At 43.5% G+C, this 17,682-nt stretch overlaps 1 protein-coding gene across 2 annotated transcripts in view; it reads left to right on the top strand.

The window, feature by feature from the left end:
- The window catches only part of FCHSD2 (FCH and double SH3 domains 2), a 154,290-nt gene that overhangs the window by 78,286 nt on the left and 58,322 nt on the right, over window positions 1-17,682 (top strand). For both annotated transcript variants that reach the window (XM_086739763.1, XM_086739764.1), the window contains exons 4-8: window positions 5,834-5,910; window positions 7,331-7,475; window positions 13,074-13,207; window positions 14,587-14,641; window positions 15,061-15,189. In XM_086739763.1, the coding sequence (XP_086595889.1) occupies window positions 5,834-5,910; window positions 7,331-7,475; window positions 13,074-13,207; window positions 14,587-14,641; window positions 15,061-15,189 (540 nt within the window). The remainder of the gene's footprint in view (window positions 1-5,833; window positions 5,911-7,330; window positions 7,476-13,073; window positions 13,208-14,586; window positions 14,642-15,060; window positions 15,190-17,682) is intronic.

Genomic DNA, 17,682 nt, shown 5'->3' with positions numbered 1-17,682 from the left:
CGCTTTCGCCATGGACTTGTTGCCTAAGGCCCTGTGGAAGCTCCCAGCAAAATAATTGTGTCTGACAGAGGTTTTGTCGTCGGCTTAGAACGCAAATTGGCCTGCGTCGCATCGTGCCATCGTGAAGGGAGTTCATTCTCATTAAATCCTTAAAGGTTTTATTGAATCTAGCTGTAGTAAATAAAATACAGCTTTAAATCATCGCTGTGAACACTTAATAACTCAGCATTGAGACTAAATTGTTCTTTATATTCAGGAGCTGGAGTCCTCCCCACGCAGACTGCGCTGCATTTTCCGCTCCCACGCGTTTTCGTCTCCCTGTCCAAATGTTTTGAAGAGATTGGCAACAGCTTAAAATATGTTTCAGATTACTCTTCCAGCTTGTGAAAAAAAAAAACATCTGTATGACTGATAAAGCTGTCTGCGAAACCTTTGGCGCTGAGTGTCTCGCTGTTTCAGTGACAGACTCGTTGAGCTGGCTGACGTCCTGTAAAATTTTACTGGTTTAGGAGAAGAATCTGAGGGCATCGGGGAAGTGCGAGCATCTGAAATGTCTTTTTTTGGCTGCGTCTCATTTTTTTTCATTTTGTAGTAGAAGCGTTCTTCGAAATGTTGAAATTTCACGTAGTTGAGTGGTGTGGGGTTTTTCCTTCTCTTTCTGGAGGATTCTGTGTGTTTGGCAGTCTCTCCTCATTCTCAGCCAGTCTTACGCTCCTAGAACTGAAAATGTGATTTTAAAAATACCTGGTGTCAGCCAAACTGCTGTTGTTACAACCGCGAGAAAGTCACAGAATCATAGAATGGTTTGGGTGGGAAGGGACCTTCAAAGCCCACCCAGTCCAACCCCCCTGCCAGGAGCAGGGACATCTCCAACCACATCAGGTTGCTCAGAGCCCCGGCCAACCTGGCCTGGAATGTTTCCAGGGATGGGGCATCCACCACCTCTCTGGGCAACCTGGGACAGCGTTCCACCACCCTCAGAGTAAAAAATTTGCTGCTTGTCGTTTCTCAGTGATCACTGTTTGGAACGATTGCTCTTCGAACTCGAAAAACAGTCTACTAACACCGTGTAGTAGCTAACGAGTATTGAACATACCGAGCATTGCCTGCCAGCTCAGACTTTGCACCGTGTGCTTACAGCCTACGCTGGAGCTCCTCAGGTCGCTGAATATTAGAGATTATGCAAGGACAGTATTCCTCTGTGCTTCTCAAGTCAGGATCCCTTTTTTTTTTTCTGAAACAATAGTAGCAGAGTGTCGATTTATTTGTAGAAATTAAAATTATAAAGGGTTGGTTGATGGATTCTGCTCTGACAGAGAAATTATCAAAATGATGCAAGGCACTGAAACCACCTCAGAGACAACGAGCACTACGTTTGTCTTGTTGATAGGTGTTTTCCAAACTCAGTGTACATCGGCTGGCATCTGCCATGCTTTCTGCAATCAGTAGTAGGTTTTCGGGGACCTTTTGGGTCAGTGATGACTTACTTTCCATTAGTATTACAGCAAATAGTTACAGAATATTCTTTTTTTTTTCCCTCCCTCCCCCAGTATCTGTCTGTATTGTGTTTACGCGGTGTTAGTAGAATTGATCTTATTAGAAAATACCAATAAATCGACTTCAGGTAGGGTCTGGCAATAGGGAACATCACCGAGGAGCTGCAGCACTGGGAAATACGGATTTGAGCATACGTGAAACTGTGCGGATTTTTTGGATGGTCTTTCCGTTCAGCAGAATTTCATTTCTAGGTGTTGATTCCTTGGATAGTTGGTTGATGTCCCATACGTCCCAGCTGTTGAGCAGATTTGGGAACAGTTGAAGTACCCATGAATGTGTGGTGTTAAACGTGTTTGTAGCAGAGCGATCCAACATGCGTTTTGATGGGGGGGAAGGAAGGGAAAGCCAAGACACGGAGGAAGGTACTGCGTCATCTTCAGATGAGTTAAGATCCAGTTTATGTGACAATTGCTCTGTTTACACTATTTTATATTTGCTCTTTCTAAATCCTGTTTAGTGTGTTAATAAGACACACAACCAGGGTCACCAAATAAATTTCTTTTGACAAAGAGTGACCAGAGGTTGCACAGTGCTTGCAGAGGATTTCACACGTTCTTGACCTTTCATGTCATTAATTATTGATTAAAAATAGTGTATTTTAAAATAAATCACAGGCAATTGCAATGTCCTGCACATAGGTCAGGGCAATCCCAGGCACAAATCCAGGCTGCGTGCAGGAGGAGAAGGACTTGGGGGTGCTGGTGGGTGAGAAGCTCAACACGAGCCGGCAACGTGCGCTCACAGCCCAGAAACCAACGGCACCCTGGGCTGCATCCCCACAGCGTGGGCAGCAGGGCGAGGGAGGGGATTCTGCCCCTCTGCTCCGCTCTGGGGAGACCCCCCTGCAGCGCTGCGTCCAGCTCTGGAGCCCCCAACAGCAGAAGGACGTGGAGCTGCTGGAGAGGGTCCAGAGGAGGCCACGCAGATGCTGAGAGGGCTGGAGCAGCTCTGCTGCGAGGCCAGGCTGAGAGAGCTGGGGCTGTTCAGCCTGGAGAAGAGGAGGCTCCGGGGAGAGCTGAGAGCGGCTCCCAGTGCCCAAAGGGGGCTGCAGGAAAGGTGGGGAGAGACTCTTCAGCAGGGCCTGCTGGGACAGGACAAGGGGTGGTGGTTTCAAAACAGAGGGAGGCAGATTCAGATTGGATAGTGGGGAAAAATTTTGTACCCTGAGGGTGATGGGACACTGTCCCAGGTTGCCCAGAGAGGCGGTGGATGCCCCATCCCTGGAAGCATTCCAGGCCAGGTTGGCCGGGGCTCTGAGCAACCTGATGTGGTTGGAGATGTCCCTGCTCCTGGCAGGGGGGCTGGACTGGATGGGCTTTGAAGGTCCTTTCCCACCCAAAGCATTCTGTGATTACTTTTAAATAACCATTAAGGAAATGTGTCATCAGATAATAGTGAAATCAGGAGAGCGTTCTGCACAAGCTTCTGTTCTTGCCTCTCTACAGATTTATTCTTGTGTTTAAAGATCATTGTCTCATGCTGTTAAATGTGGTCAATGTGTGCCTTCGAGGAAGAAATGGGCACGTTCCTAGGCTGGGTGTGAAGCCGGGCGATGCCAAAGGTTAAACACTCGGTTGACTTCCCCGCTTGAGCCCAACATTGGAATTCTTTGTTTTGGTAGAGCAAAACAAAAAGTGTTATTGAGCACAGAACAAGGAGAGCCTCACACAAAAAAAAAAAAGTTAAATTCAGCATAAAGTTTAAGAAAGCAAACGTGCTGTAGTACGTTCACCTATGGCAGTTTTGTTTGAAATGCCGACACTCGGGTCACTTTGCATGGACAAATAGGAAACGATCAGACATCTTCACCACGCTGCTGGAGCCCTCTTGTCAATGTTTCATTGATTTTGGTGGCAAGCTTGTTCGGTTTGGAAATCATAGAATCACGGAGTGGTTTGGGTGGGAAGGGACCTTCAAAGCCCACCCAGTCCAACCCCCCTGCCAGGAGCAGGGACATCTCCAACCACATCAGGTTGCTCACAGCCCCGGCCAACCTGGCCTGGAATGTTTCCAGGGATGGGGCATCCACTGCCCCTCTGGGCAGCCTGGGCCACTGTTCCACCACCCTTTTTTGGGTCTTTAATTTCGGCATAGCTTGTCCTTAGCTGCCAGTGAGCTTTTCTGCGGGTTGGTTTTGTGTTTGGGAATATTTGTTCAGCATCTTGGGGCAGATCTCATGGAGTCTGATGCAGAAGGGATGGAAATGTGAAAATAATACGTGAAAATACCTCAGAAAGGTCCACATCTCATCACAAATTGCTCTGCCAGAGTTAAAGAAAATGGTATTTTTCCTTTTATCTGTTTTTTTTTTAACAGCTACCTAATACAATTAGTGGATTTTTTTTTTTTTTTTAATGGAAGATAGTGTGATGGAAATGCAAGAATTTATAGTTACAGGCATAACTTTACCTGCTGACTGTGTTGGAATGAAATAGAATCGTAGAACGGTTTGAGTTGGAAGGGACCTTCAAAGCCCACCCAGTCCAACCCCCCTGCAAGGAGCAGGGACATCTCCAACCACATCAGGTTGCTCACAGCCCCGGCCAACCTGGCCTGGAATGTTTCCAGGGATGGGGCATCCACCGCCTCTCTGGGCAACCTGGGCCAGCGTTCTACAACCCTCATTGTAAACATTTTTTTCCTAATATCCAATCTGAATCTACCTCCCTCTACTTCAAAACCATTACCCCTTGTTTGAAAATGATCCTTAACCGAGCAAAAAGTGTGATGGAAATCAGGGGAGGTAACTGGGGGAGATGTGGAAGCTCAGAATGGGAAATAGCAGCACAGTAGGACACACGTTAATGAGTGTCCTGTTAAGAAATTGGCTTCGCGAGGACTATTAGCGAAAACCCGGCGGTAAGCATCATTAACACCGAAAACCGGCTCAGCAGATTGCTTCAGAGCAGCTGGAGTTGGACTCTGAGGTGAAAATTTAATATATGAGGGAGTGTATTTAATATATGAGGAGTATTTAATATAATAAATATTTAATATATTAATAATAATAATATTAAGAGAGCATAAGTTTTCCGCTAATGATATATTAACAACAATTAACATTTTTCTGTGGGAAAGCGTCTATCGGATTGTAAGCTCGGTACTAAATTTTAGCATCGAGTGGGCTGGTGAGACGAGAGTGAAATCTGGTTGTGCTTTTTGAGATACTTGTGCTGGTTTTCTCTGAGGGAACGTAGAGGCTGTCCTAGCAGGTGATGGCATCTTAAACGCAGGGTGGAAGATGTAGACACGATACCGCGCCGTGGTTCTTGTTGAGTGAGTCGGATGCGAAGAGGTCTCAGCCCAGGCTTCGCCTCGGGATGCGCTCCTGGAAAGCTTCTGTGGGGTTGAGTTTTCTTGGCTGGAAAGAGAATTTCAACACCGATCTCCCACTTCTTTGCTAAATAGACTTTTATACAAAAGCTGGAGGGTGACAGCTCTTTTGAAGAAGCAGGAATGCTGCTCAGTGTTCGTAAAGCCATTATCTGGCTCCGTGAGTTGGATAATGCCCATCTCCTTCTCCATTTGCTAACACTTGGTTCATAACTGGTGTTTACTGGTAAATGAGGTCACAAGCCCAAGGAGCGGCTGCTGCCGCAGCGACTCCCCCTGCCTTGCGTTGTTTACACATGAAATTTTGCTGCTCTCTGAGCTTCGATATGAAAATGTAGTTATTGATTTTCTGAGACGGTGCAAAGCGAAACGCAGAGACTGAAAAGGGTAATTAACATTAATAATTAAAAGTTAAGTGCATTTCCCAATCTCTAGACTGTCGTAAACATCTGAGCAACAGAGCTGCTGCGGTTCTCTGATCCTGGTGCGGCCTTGACCGCCCGAAGTCGGGCGTTTCAGTTTGGGCACGGAAGTGACCAGATATTTCGTTGCTTCTCTGAACCCTTTGTCCTCCTTCAGTTAAATAAAAATGTTGATTCTGTGACAAATGGAGACATTTCACTTGCAATATTCCTGCCTCTGATTTTGCTCAGACATTGTCTTTTGTTGGTTTATTGGTCAGAAATATTTTCAGTGTAGATCTCAGCTGGAGGCCCTCTGAGTTAAAATATTAACATTAAACTCATTAATTGTTCTTAACGGAAACTGTAGAGTCAAACAAAAATTAAAAAAAAGGGGTACAAATAACATTGCATTGTAGTAGTTTGCTAATACTATGAATTAATTGCTTCTTTATACGTCAGGTTATCATTTGTCTGATATAAGAGCAAAAATGTTGGTTTAGTTACCTCTTACTTTGAACTTTTTCCCCTTCTTTTAACAGAGCATTCAGAAGCTGGCTAGCCAATACTTAAAGAAGGACTGGCTTGGGATGAAAGCCGATGAACGAAGTGATTATAGGTAATTTAACAGTTGGATATCTCAAAGTAGCAATCTTTATAATTTCACTTTGTACAATTATTTTACTTAACGACGAAACACTGCTCTTCTGTAGGTGAAGTTTGGGTTTTTTTGTGTGTTGTGGAGCATTGCCAGCTAAAATTGAAGCTTTGTTTTCCCCTGAAATTCTGAGATTACTCTTAAATAGATGTTTATTACTTGAATAATTTAGGAAGATTGGAAAAACGACATGGCATGACAGGACAGCAACTGTAATTGTGCATCCTGTTTGGGTATCAGTGCTTCTACCTGAATATATGTTTTAGTGACTAGCTCTAAGGTTGGAATAATAAGCATTTGGATTTCTTCATGGGAGAAGATGGCAACACGTTTCTTTTTAGGAGGCCACTCTTCATGAAGATCACGTCTGACAGCAAGGAGGAGGCAAAGCAAGAAACAGTTGTTTACAAAACTCAGTTTCATTAGCAGAAAAGGTTGATCACAACATGAAAACAGAAAGGGCCCTGTTGCCGAAGGCTTCCCACCCTTGAATAGTACCTCCTAAATCTTTATTTTAAGATTCTTTGTGTTCTGACAAGTTTTATTTCAAGCAGCAAGATATTGTTGATAGATTTGTGGTTTGGACTTTCAGTATCTTCACACCACTCGCGTGTCCAAGAGGGAATAAACTGAATTATCAATCCTAAGTGTGTATAAACTGCTCCCATAGCACATAGACCTGCAGTTTGCTCCTCACTCAGCAAGTCTTCTGCCTTCCGTGCCATCAGGTACCACCACGGTGCCGAGAGGTCTCCTCCGAATACCTACCAAACCTGGGCTCTGCAAGCTCCCGCAATCTTTCCTTCCTGCCAGCTGCAGGGAAGATCGTGTCGGCTTCTCCCCCAGCTCTCCCTGCTCCGCTTTCTCCTGCCCTGGGCAATTCGGAGCTGTTGTGGTGAATTTTTGGGGCCTTGCAAAGCTCGCTACACAGCTAGGGTTGTTATCTTTGGCCTGTTAAGCGTGGTGAAGAAACTAGGCGTCCCTGAGGCAAAATTGATGAGCAGTCTGTAACTGTTTGCTTGATTGCAAGATGCTCAGATCACAAAGTCCGTGATCTTACAAAAAATTGACGACGTTTGATCTGGCTTTAGCTGCCAGTTTCTGTAGCAGCAAGTTCAATGGAAAATGTTTGCCAAAAAATTGAATCACAAAACTGGTACGGGAGAGAAAATCTTTACTTATGGTAAAGCTTCAGTTAAGTTTTTTTTTTAAAGTTCAGATATGTGCTAGATCAACATGAAGGATTGTGCTTTAGCTTTGTTTTTAAAAGCAATCCTTGCAGAATGTACGCTGCTGTTAGATAAACCAACCTATATTTTCCGTGTAATGCCTGGCCTCCCTTTCTTCCTACCCACAGCCTTTCTGTGTTTCGTTATTTTAGGAGCATGTACTCAGTTTGGAAATCACTTCTAGAAGGCACCATGCAAGTGGCCCAGTCCCGACTCAATATCTGTGAGAACTATAAAAACTTAATTTCTGAACCAGCCAGGACTGTGCGGTGCTTTAAGGAGCAGCAGCTGAAGAAGGTATTTGCACTTGCTTTAAACTTTTGGGGTTTCTTTAAAAAACAAAATGGTTATTAGAAGTCTTTTACTATGGCACTTTTAAAATGTATGTACTTTTCAATCTCTTCTTATGCATGTTGTTATAAAAGTAAATAGCCAGCTTGATGAAGAAGGATCAAAATTCTGAGCTATGTTATCTGAAATTAAAATTGCCTTGAAATGAATCTTTTAAAATGCAAGTGGGTTTTGGTAGAGTAGGTTCTGATTTTAAGAAAAGGTGTATCTTAAACACGAAGGAACGACTGAGAGAGCTGGGGCTGTTCAGCCTGGAGAAGAGGAGGCTCCGGGGAGAGCTGAGAGCGGCTCCCAGTGCCCAAAGGGGGCTGCAGGAAAGGTGGGGAGAGACTCTTCAGCAGGGCCTGCTGGGACAGGACCAGGGGTGATGGTTTCAAAATAGAGGGAGGCAGATCCAAGCTTGATATTAGGAAAATAATTTTTCCTTTGAGGGTTGTAGAACACTGTCCCAGGTCGCCCAGAGAGGCGGTGGATGCCCCATCCCTGGAAACATTCCAGGCCAGGTTGGCCGGGGCTCTGAGCAACCTGATGTGGTTGGAGATGTCCCTGCTCCTGGCAGGGGGATTGGGCTGGGTGGGCTTTGAAGGTCCCTTCCCACCCAAACCATTCTGTGATTCTATGACTCTATGACTTGTGCCATCTTCAAGGTGTAGAATACAGGTTGTCCAGCCAGGTCCTGTGAAGGCATCACAAGTCAATATTCCAAAAGCTGCTGTCATTGATCTGTTAATCCATGCAAAGAAAACAGCATAGGTCAAGGAAAACAGCAAGCCTGACTTTGATTTAATTGATTGTTACATTTTAAAGTCATTTGTGCCTTAGGAGGTCTCTACCGTACCTCGTCATACAGAACATGTTTCATGTAGAACACGATGTTCCACCTGTTTCCGTAAGGCAGTAAGATGTTTTAAAAATTCAGCGATGCGTGTTTATGTAAAGCTAGGTACTCTGCATATTTTAATTAATTGGTGTTTGCATTCTGCGGATTTCACTGGAGCTGGGAGCAAGCCTCCTGTTTTATCGAGTCAGCATAGTTCACAAAAAGTCACTAGTGCACCAAACATCCATTTTTCGATGATTTTCAAGTTTTAAAATATTTGGCTGCACACTTTTAAAGAGATATTAGTGTAACAGGAGCTCTCTGTTTCTGAACAAGTTATGTTACAGCTCAGAAGCATGTGCAATATCTGGTTTTCTGGAGGAACAATTGACTTTATTAATGGTGTTATTTTAGCGTCCCAGGGAATTTTATTTTTCTGTGAAACTTTCCAAACAATACCGTAGCAATTTTACAATACCCGTACGAGGTAAATAATCTCCAGTTTTATTCTTCAACAGGTGCTGATAGTTCAATGTTTATGAGTCAGCAGTAGAAGCAGGGACCACTTCTTGAAATTTATATAAATGATAGAGAATCCTTTTTTTCCTGCACTTCTGAATCAGCAGAACAAATTATGACAATTATCAGAGCCGTACTTCTGGTTCAAAGTGTTCTAACAGCAGTACGCTTTTTCTGCGGTGTGGAATAACCATCCATGCGGTGATATTAATTTCCCTCCACAACAAATTCGTTGTTTGATACAGTTCAGTCCCTCGTCCTTTCCATTGGGTTTCCAAACAGATAAATAATATATTAAGGCGACCTCCATCCAGACAAAAACTTATCAAAATTGAAATTCAGAGTCAGTAAAATACTTGTAACGTTACACTGGAATGCCCATCTGAAATCGAGCTTACATTGGAAGCAGCATCTCCTTCCAAGATTGCAGTAGGTATTGAGTTGCTCTTGATGAGATGTCGTCTTTATTTTCCAGATGTTTCTGTAAACCTTTACCTCCTCAACTTGGTAGCATATAGAAACTTCATTTTTATTACCTGCTTCAATACTAAACTGTGGCAATTTCAGAAGACCTCACCGTAACTTATTGAAAAAATACTGCTAAATCACAAGGTGACTGTGGAGCAGGGGCAATAAACGTGTCTCCTGTAGACAACGTCTGACCTCTTGAGAAAACTGATCCCCTGCCCTCACTCAGCGGCTCTTGGACGCGGACAAGAAGGCTGAGTTGAGGGCAGCAGCCCACCCCCTGCCGTTATCCTTGCCCCGAGACCTTGTAAGCTTATCCCCTAAGTGATGTGTGGTTTCATGTGTTGACCTTGGAAGAGAAGGCAGAGAGCAGCCGTGTACATCCGTCAGGTACCTTCAGCAAAGACGGTGTGGCCACCGCTGCAGACGTTTGCACGGATCTGTATCAGAAGACTGAAAGGCAAAAAGAATAAAATTGCTCTGCATGCAGGCAGTGCAACAAGAAACCACCTCTGGCAGCTCTCTGGAACAGCTTTTACCTACAACCATTGTCTACCCATCCCAAAACCCCTAAATGGCATCCAATCTCCTGACACTTTTGTATTCTTCAGAGACTGAAAATCAAGATTATTTTATGCTTTTCAAATGATCGTGTTAGCAGCTGGGGTTATTTGATATTTTAATTTTTTGATGCCTGCAGGAGACTTCAGGGATCAGAATACCAATTGATGTAGCAAAGCCCCAGTCCCTTTGAAATTATTTTAGGTCTCCGTCAGCTGTCCAATATGTACAGATTTTTCTACCTTTCATTTTTCTATCGTACACTCAGAGGTCTTCAAAAAACCCAGGCTTGCCCTCCGCTACTCCACAAACCACCCACCACGACGCTTACCTTATGGAGCCCATTGCTTTATTGGTCTGCACACATCAAATACTGGTTTTAGTGTGAACTTACCTGCATTTTTATGTACTTTATAGCCAGGAAGAAATTTGACATTTTTAGTAAGAGCAGTAATGTGTGGTGAGATGAGCAATTTCTATTGACTGAAACAAATGTTTTTTTTTCTACAGATGATGGGATATTATTCTTAATGATTGTTGAATAGTGTGAAATTAATGTTACGTTGTGGGATTACATCACCTTACCAGTCTTGCAATGCTTGTAAAGGAGGTTACGTTCTTTAATAATTAATGTAATTAAAACCTTTTGGTGTTTAGGAGGGGCATTCAGTGAGAGGACAGCGTGTAGCACCTTGACCGGTGTATATATGTATGCACTTAGGCTGGCTTGGATAAAAGAAAATCTTTACAAATCTCTTTGGAACATAGGATAATTCTAGACATTGATAATTCACATTTGTTTTGTTAAGTAGATCCTTTCTGCTTAACACAGATCCTTTCTCGTAATTTTTTTTTTTTTAAGCTGATAAGATATTTGGAGAATTGCTGAACGTTTTAGTAGTTGCTGGTCAGCAGCTCAGCCCCACGCAACCGCTCGCTCGCTCCCCTCCAGCGGGATGGAGGAGAAAATCGCAAGGGGAAAAGTGCAAAAACTTGCGAGTTGAGATAAAGACAGTTGATTAGGTAAAGCGAAATAAGGAATTCCTTCACTCCTTCCCATCGGCAGTCCAGGAAAGCAAAGCTCTGTGTCTTGGTTTTATTTAGTGAGGGGGGCCTGTGGTGGCAGCTTCTGTAAGAAGTTTCTAGAAGTTTTTTCCCCTTTGTCCAGTGGACTCAGCCGGGCCTAGGGCGGACCCGCTGCTGGCCAAGGCCGAGCCAATTGGTAGCAGAATGTTCTGTGATAACGCCTCTGCGATAATGTATTTAAGAAGGGGAAAACAGGAAAAAAAAGGAGAGAAGATGTGAAGAAGCTGAGTGGGGACATAGAGGGGGAGGCGCGAGCCTTGCAGGCCTCACCCTCTGGCCTCCCGCCGGGCGGCGACTGGGCCCAACTTGGCCCGGCCTGGCTGCAAGAAGTGGAGAGGAGATGAGAAGTTGAAGTGAATAAGATGTAAAAAGGATCCTGAGAGGCGTCTGCCAGCCTGTTGTGAGGAACGGCTGCAGACGCCAAGGTCAGTTCAGAAGGAGGGGGAGCAGTAATGCAGCTCCTGGCAGAGATTCCCCTGCACCCCGTGGTGCAGCCCATGGTGGAGCAGGTTGTCCCCCTGCAGCCCATGGAGGTCCACGGAGGAGCAGAGATCCCCCTGCAGCCCATGGAGGACCCCACGTCAGGGCAGGAGGGTGTCTGAAGGAGGCTGTGGCCCGTGGAGGACAACGGAGGAGCAGAGATCCCCCTGCAGCCCGGTGAGGTCTATGGAGGAGCAGAGATCTCCCTGCAGCCCATGGAGGCCCACGGAGGAGCAGGTGGAGGCCTGAAGGAGCCTGTGGCCCGTGGAGGCCCCGCTGGGGCAGCCGTTCTGGAGGGACTGCACCCCGTGGAAGAGATGACCCACGCCGGAGCAGTTTCACAAAGGACTGCAGCCCGTGGGAGGGACCCCACAACAGAGTAGGGGAGGAATGTGAGGAGTTCTTCCCCTGAGAAGGAAGCAGCGACGTAAAACAACGCGTGATGAACTGACTGCGACCCCCATTCCCTCTTCCCCCCTGTGCCGCTCGGGGGAAGGTGGTAGAGATAATGTTAAGCCCGGGAAGAGGGAGGTGTCGGGGGAGGTTATCTTTGGCAGGAGTGAGAGAGTGACTGCGTAGTCTGGTCCCAAGCGGGGCTGAACCACCACACTCTATCACGCATAATGGTTACTTGGGAGGACATGCATTGTAACTCCGAATGTCTCCCCTTCCTCCTCCTTCCCCCGGCTTTTATTGCTGCGCCTGACATTGCACAGTGTGGGATACCCCTTTGGTCAGCTGTCCCCGCTGTGTCCCCTCCCCACCTCTTGTGCACCCCCGGCCTGCTCGCTGGCGGGGCAGCCTGAGAAACAGAAAAGACCTCGACGTAAGCACCACTCAGCAACAGCTGAACCAGCCCGCTCTTATTAACGGGGTTTGGGTCACAAATCCAAAACATAGCCCCGTACCAGCTACTACGCCGAAAATTAACGCTTTCCCAGCCAAAACCAGTGCAGTAATTTTTCTACTGTTCCTTTCAGTGCTTCTTTTTTGACCTTAAAATGTATGTTGTAACGCTGGTTGGGTCATATTAGTGAAAAGAGGTGGAATTATTTTCACCCCTTGACTAGCTAGCTGTGCATTTTCAGCCTATAAATTTTTGTTGTGAATTACACCGATTTCTGATATCACCCTGTTTATTGGAAAGTTCTCAAAATAGTTTAAGAAAAATGAGCTGTTAAAATAATATTTATCAACTTGTTGCTGTCGTATTCTTGTGTTTGACATGGCAGCTTTTGTCTTATGTTTTAAATTTCAGAGGAAGAAAGATTAATCATTTCTTCTGTCAGCCCTGGAAGATTGCTTTTGGATTTTTCCCAATTGTATTCCAATTATTTCAAGTAATTACCTCATCCAAAGCTTTCAGGACTTTTAGGTTTAATTTGCGCGTTATCGTTGAATTTGAATAGTTAAACAGCAGCAGAAAGAAAGAAATCCAGTTTTATGTTCTCATCGGCTTTAAAAGCAAGGCATGAATAATTGACCAGGCGACTGTGTTGTTCCATATAAAACACGATGAAGAGCGGTAAAACAACGATGATAGTATTATTCAGATGCAAAAAGACATTAATGTTTTGTTTCCTGACTGGTTTTTTTTTTTTTTTTTGCAGTGCGTGGACCAGTTGACGAGGATCCAAGCTGAATTACAAGAGACAGTCAAAGATCTAGCTAAAGGCAAAAAGAAATATTTTGAGACCGAACAGATGGCTCAAGCCGTGCGGGAGAAAGCCGATATTGAGGCCAAGTATGTTTTTATAATAGCATATGTATAAATAATTGCGTGCATAAAAAGCAGATTTGTGCTTGTATTCATTTTTACACTTGCTATTATTTTAGAAGGAAGATAATTGCTTTCCATGAGCTTATGCCAAGTGTTTTTTTTCCATTTTGCTTACATACATTTTTGTAACCATTGCAAGCATGGTTTTACCCTGCTAGTCAAATACAACTCGTTTAGGCTGCTTTCTTTAGGAAGAAAATTAACCTATCTGCTCTAATCTGACCTGTTCATAGGACAGTGCGTGAGCTGGCACTCTTTTTGATATTGAAAGCTGCCCGCTTCCGTTTCTCTCCACAGATCTCAAATTTGGCTTCACTCCTTTTGGGGACGGAACACTATTTTCCATTTTTCAATAGAAATTTTTGAGGCTCTAGGGTTTTATGCTCCTTGACATCCTGAAGAGGTTGATTTCCTTCCTTTCAGGAAAGCGAGTAACTCACGTGTTTTCAGTTTGGAGTTTGGCCTGTCGTAGGGGAGTTTGCCATACTCTTTTCTTGCAAACGTGTTTCTTCTTTTCTTACTTTGAGAAATTCTTCAGAGTTGTTTTTAGGGAATGAAAAGGAATTATGGTTTCATTAGAGAATTTTTCTGGTTTTCACTTTGTGAGGGCTGGATGATGAAGAGAAGAGCAATAAAATTACCTATAATTCCCAAAGAAAGTAAAAAAAAAAAACCAACAACCAAAAAAAACCCGAAAATCAGACCAAACTGTTAAAAAAAAAACAACCAAAAACTTGAGCTTGGCCAGATTCATACTGCAGTAATGTCCAGATTAAAACAGATGTTCACTTGGTTTTGTTTTCTTAATTACTTTTTAACCATCATGTTTCAGATAGCTAATAAATTACTTCTCTGGTTTCTCTTTCATTGATCCAAAAGTGAAAATCAGACCAATTCAGCTTTTAAAAATACGTGTGCGTACAGGGATACCCCTCCAGCTTGCTGGAACATAATTACTAATGATTTTGCATTAATATTCTGTCAGATGACCAGTAACTCAGATTTACAGCACTTCTTGTCTGGAGGGCTGAGTCCAAATCCATCAAACACCAAAATAACTCGAGTTACAGCTGCCACCCAGTTTTCCTTTCATTCTGTTTTAAAATTTTGTTCAGAAATCAGAGTAAGCTGTGCAAAAGACTTCAGAACGTGCAATGAAGATACTATTGATGTAGCTCAGCGTACTTTGTGGTATTTTTCTTAAGCCTTAAGCTTTTCTTAGAACTGTACAAGTAAAAATTTAGGTATAAAAACTTAAATGAAACCTTTAGCGAAGTGCCTGGTTATCCTGTACTTCTGTAGAAAGGGTGTAAGACAGTAATTTTTGTTCATTTTTGTTTCAGGTCCAAACTTAGTCTTTTTCAGTCAAGAATAAGCTTGCAGAAGGCAAGTGTAAAGGTGAGTATCAAAAAAAAAAAAACCTTACTGGTTCTCTGAATCATGCTTTGCAGGTAATTTCATGAGGCGTATGGCCAAAGTTGTCTGGAATCTAAGGATGACTGACGTTTCGGAAGATGTATTGTTAGAACAAACGATGAGATAAGAGCAGGCTCTTCCAGCAGTCCCAGTGCAGAATGACATGTGGCTGAATTTACAAGGACGTTTTTTCTGGTGGGGGTTATAACTGTTCTTTAAAGACCACATGTGAAATTTCCAACTGCCTGAGAGAAGAAAACATTAGGAATCCCCTTACCATTAACAAAAATGTTAATCCCTTAAAGTTTTGACTACCTTAATACATATGTATGCATGTGAATTTGCTATTAATGCATGTTTGGTCATTTCACTTCTCTTTTAACTTCCATCTCTTGTTGTAGTTAAAAGCACGACGATCCGAGTGTAATTCCAAGGCTATCCATGCAAGGAATGATTATCTTCTCACTTTAGCAGCTGCTAATGCGCACCAAGATCGCTATTATCAAACAGACTTAGTAAACATTATGAAGGTAAGGAAGGTGATTTTTGTCAGAAAATTTCTTTACGGTGTGATGAATGAAAATAGAATCAGTAAATATCTTGATTTTAGAGAACAGCAAATCAGCGTTGCCGTACTCACACGTGGTAGTTTGCCAGGTCAAGCCAGGAGTAGCTACTTGAACTCACAGGAAGTGACATCCTTAAAAAGTTCAAGTGTGATTGCTCACGGTGTTGGTTTTAACATCCTAGAATTACTTAAATGTACACTATTCCTTTATCTTAGAATTATAGTTATGGATAAATTATAAAATCGGCTGTTTAAAACTAACTCAAGCTTTATATAGTTGCATTTCATGCATTGACACTTTCAAAATCTGTTTAAATTTGCTGTCTACAAACTATTTCCGGGTGATGCAATCAGGCATGGCAACTTAGAAGTTTGTAATTTGCATTTAAAATTGGTTTATTGACGAACTGTCACTATATTATAACAAATCACTGTATTATCATCATACTTTGGCACACTGAGGAGGGGAAAAAATATTGATCTGAAAAGCGGGTAACCGACGTAGAAAATGAGAGTGCCAAATGAGGCTTCCAAGGGAGTTGTATCTGTAATTCCAGTGTATCTGGACCGAGTTAACCACTTCTTCAGCAATGTGTGCGTGCTCTTCGAGTAAATCGCAGCCCGGGTTATATATTCATTGCTGTGCCTAATATCTGACTTCCCGGAAGGCTGAATCGGATCTGGGGGTCTCAGAAGCAACGCAGGGCTGATTGCGCTTGAGGCAGCGACCCTGTCTTTGCTCTGTGTGTATGTGTGGGTGTGCTTTTCTGTTAGTAAAACATCAATATTTGTGCTGACTAAATACATGCAGATGGTTGTACAGTAAGTATTTCCATATACTGCCAGAGATAAAATTCTTAATTGATGCTTACACAAGATAATCCAGACTTACATGCATGGTTGGCTGTCAGCGGTTAATGCTCTTACTTGGAAGTAATGCCAGAAGTGAATTTAATATGCTCACAATAAAACAAATATGATAGATAATAGTAATTTGAAGTAATAAAAACGCGAGCCCAGGTAAAATTAGGACTGGCTCCGGTGGGTTATGGCTGCTCTCCTCTCAGGATATCATAACGTAAACCCTGCGAAGGGATTCTCCTTTTCTCTGTGTGTCTGGCTATGTTTTGTGTGTATTACAACCTAAGCCCGTTGTGAGCTAGGCAGGGTCTTCATCTCTTTGAGTTTTTATAAACATTTATGGCTTTTGGATGGTGTAGGCTTTCTGCACTGTGACATCAGAAACCTGCGAGGACCCCGGGAACGTGGGTTTTTAGTAAGTTGCAATAAAATATCAAACTAAAAATGATTGAAAAATACAATAATGGAGAACAAAATGGTGCTGGTACCGGTCCCCTGCATGTGTGCCGTTGTCCACAGATGTTCTGCTAAAGCCGCTGCTGTTCTGTGGTGTTTTCTTTCCTGCAGTTACTGGGCTCCCTCTTATCCAGTCCTTTTATTTGTAGAACCTGTTTTGAAGCTTCTTTTCAAAGTGAACCTTATTTTTTTGATATGGAAATCTCTCTGCGCAGCCTATTCCTCTATATAAATAATTGTGGTTTACTCAAAACCTAAGTTGCAAGTGCTTTCATCGAGCCAGATTGTTTTGAAAGGAAAGGACAACATTCAGGGTTCTTTCTCTACATCTCGCTCGGATATTTACAGTAGTTGAATCTCCTCATCTGGTAAGCAACTGTGTTCTTAATGAAGAACTGTAAATTTGGGAGTTTTACGGTGTTGTTTGTGAGCAAAAATACGTGGGAGCACGCTCACACGTCCTTGCAGCAGCGTTGTCCTGTGGAGCAAGGGAGAGAATAAGTCAAAGGCAAGGGCTCAAATTGAAACGGCTGCGGAAGGCGTTTCAGAAGAGGCGGGGAAAGCCCCCAGGAAAATCAAGTGTAATGTATCACTGGGCTCCAGCTGCATTCATCCGAGAGCTCTAATGTAAATTCAAATGTGAAACTGCTTAAATATAAACAACAGTGTGTAATCTGGTGCTAAAACCAGCCTCGGTGCCAACAAGTGTGTCCCAACCTTTGTAAAGTGCTCCAGGAGCGGCCCTGGGAATTACAGATGAGGAAATCCGACTTCCCTACCAGGCAGGCTGATAAAACAAGAGGAGTGATGAATGGAGTCAGTTCACACGCGGAGAGGTGTGATACGGTGGGAACAATCCACGGGATTTGTTGAAGAGGGAAAGCGTCCTGCAAAAAGAGATCTTGAGGGAGTCAGGAAGCCCGGGGAGACGCGTGATTCATCTCATTTACTGTCTCGAATTTGCCAGGAGCTCTCAACAAAATTCCCACTCAGTCTCTGCTTACGTAAAAGAACGACGTTGTTCCAGGTAGGGCGGTGAGGGTTTTCTTGTAGATAAATAACTGATGAAGCGATACAGAAGATGTGGGATTAAAGGAAATACTTGAGGTTTATAAGGAAAGGAAATTTGCTGGCAAGG

The sequence above is a fragment of the Chlamydotis macqueenii genome, chromosome 1 (genome assembly GCF_036417535.1).
Source record: "Chlamydotis macqueenii isolate bChlMac1 chromosome 1, bChlMac1.mat, whole genome shotgun sequence".
Lineage (NCBI taxonomy): Eukaryota > Metazoa > Chordata > Aves > Otidiformes > Otididae > Chlamydotis > Chlamydotis macqueenii.
The sequence above is the reverse complement of the archived record's forward strand: the minus strand, read 5'-3'. Positions and strand labels throughout refer to the sequence as shown.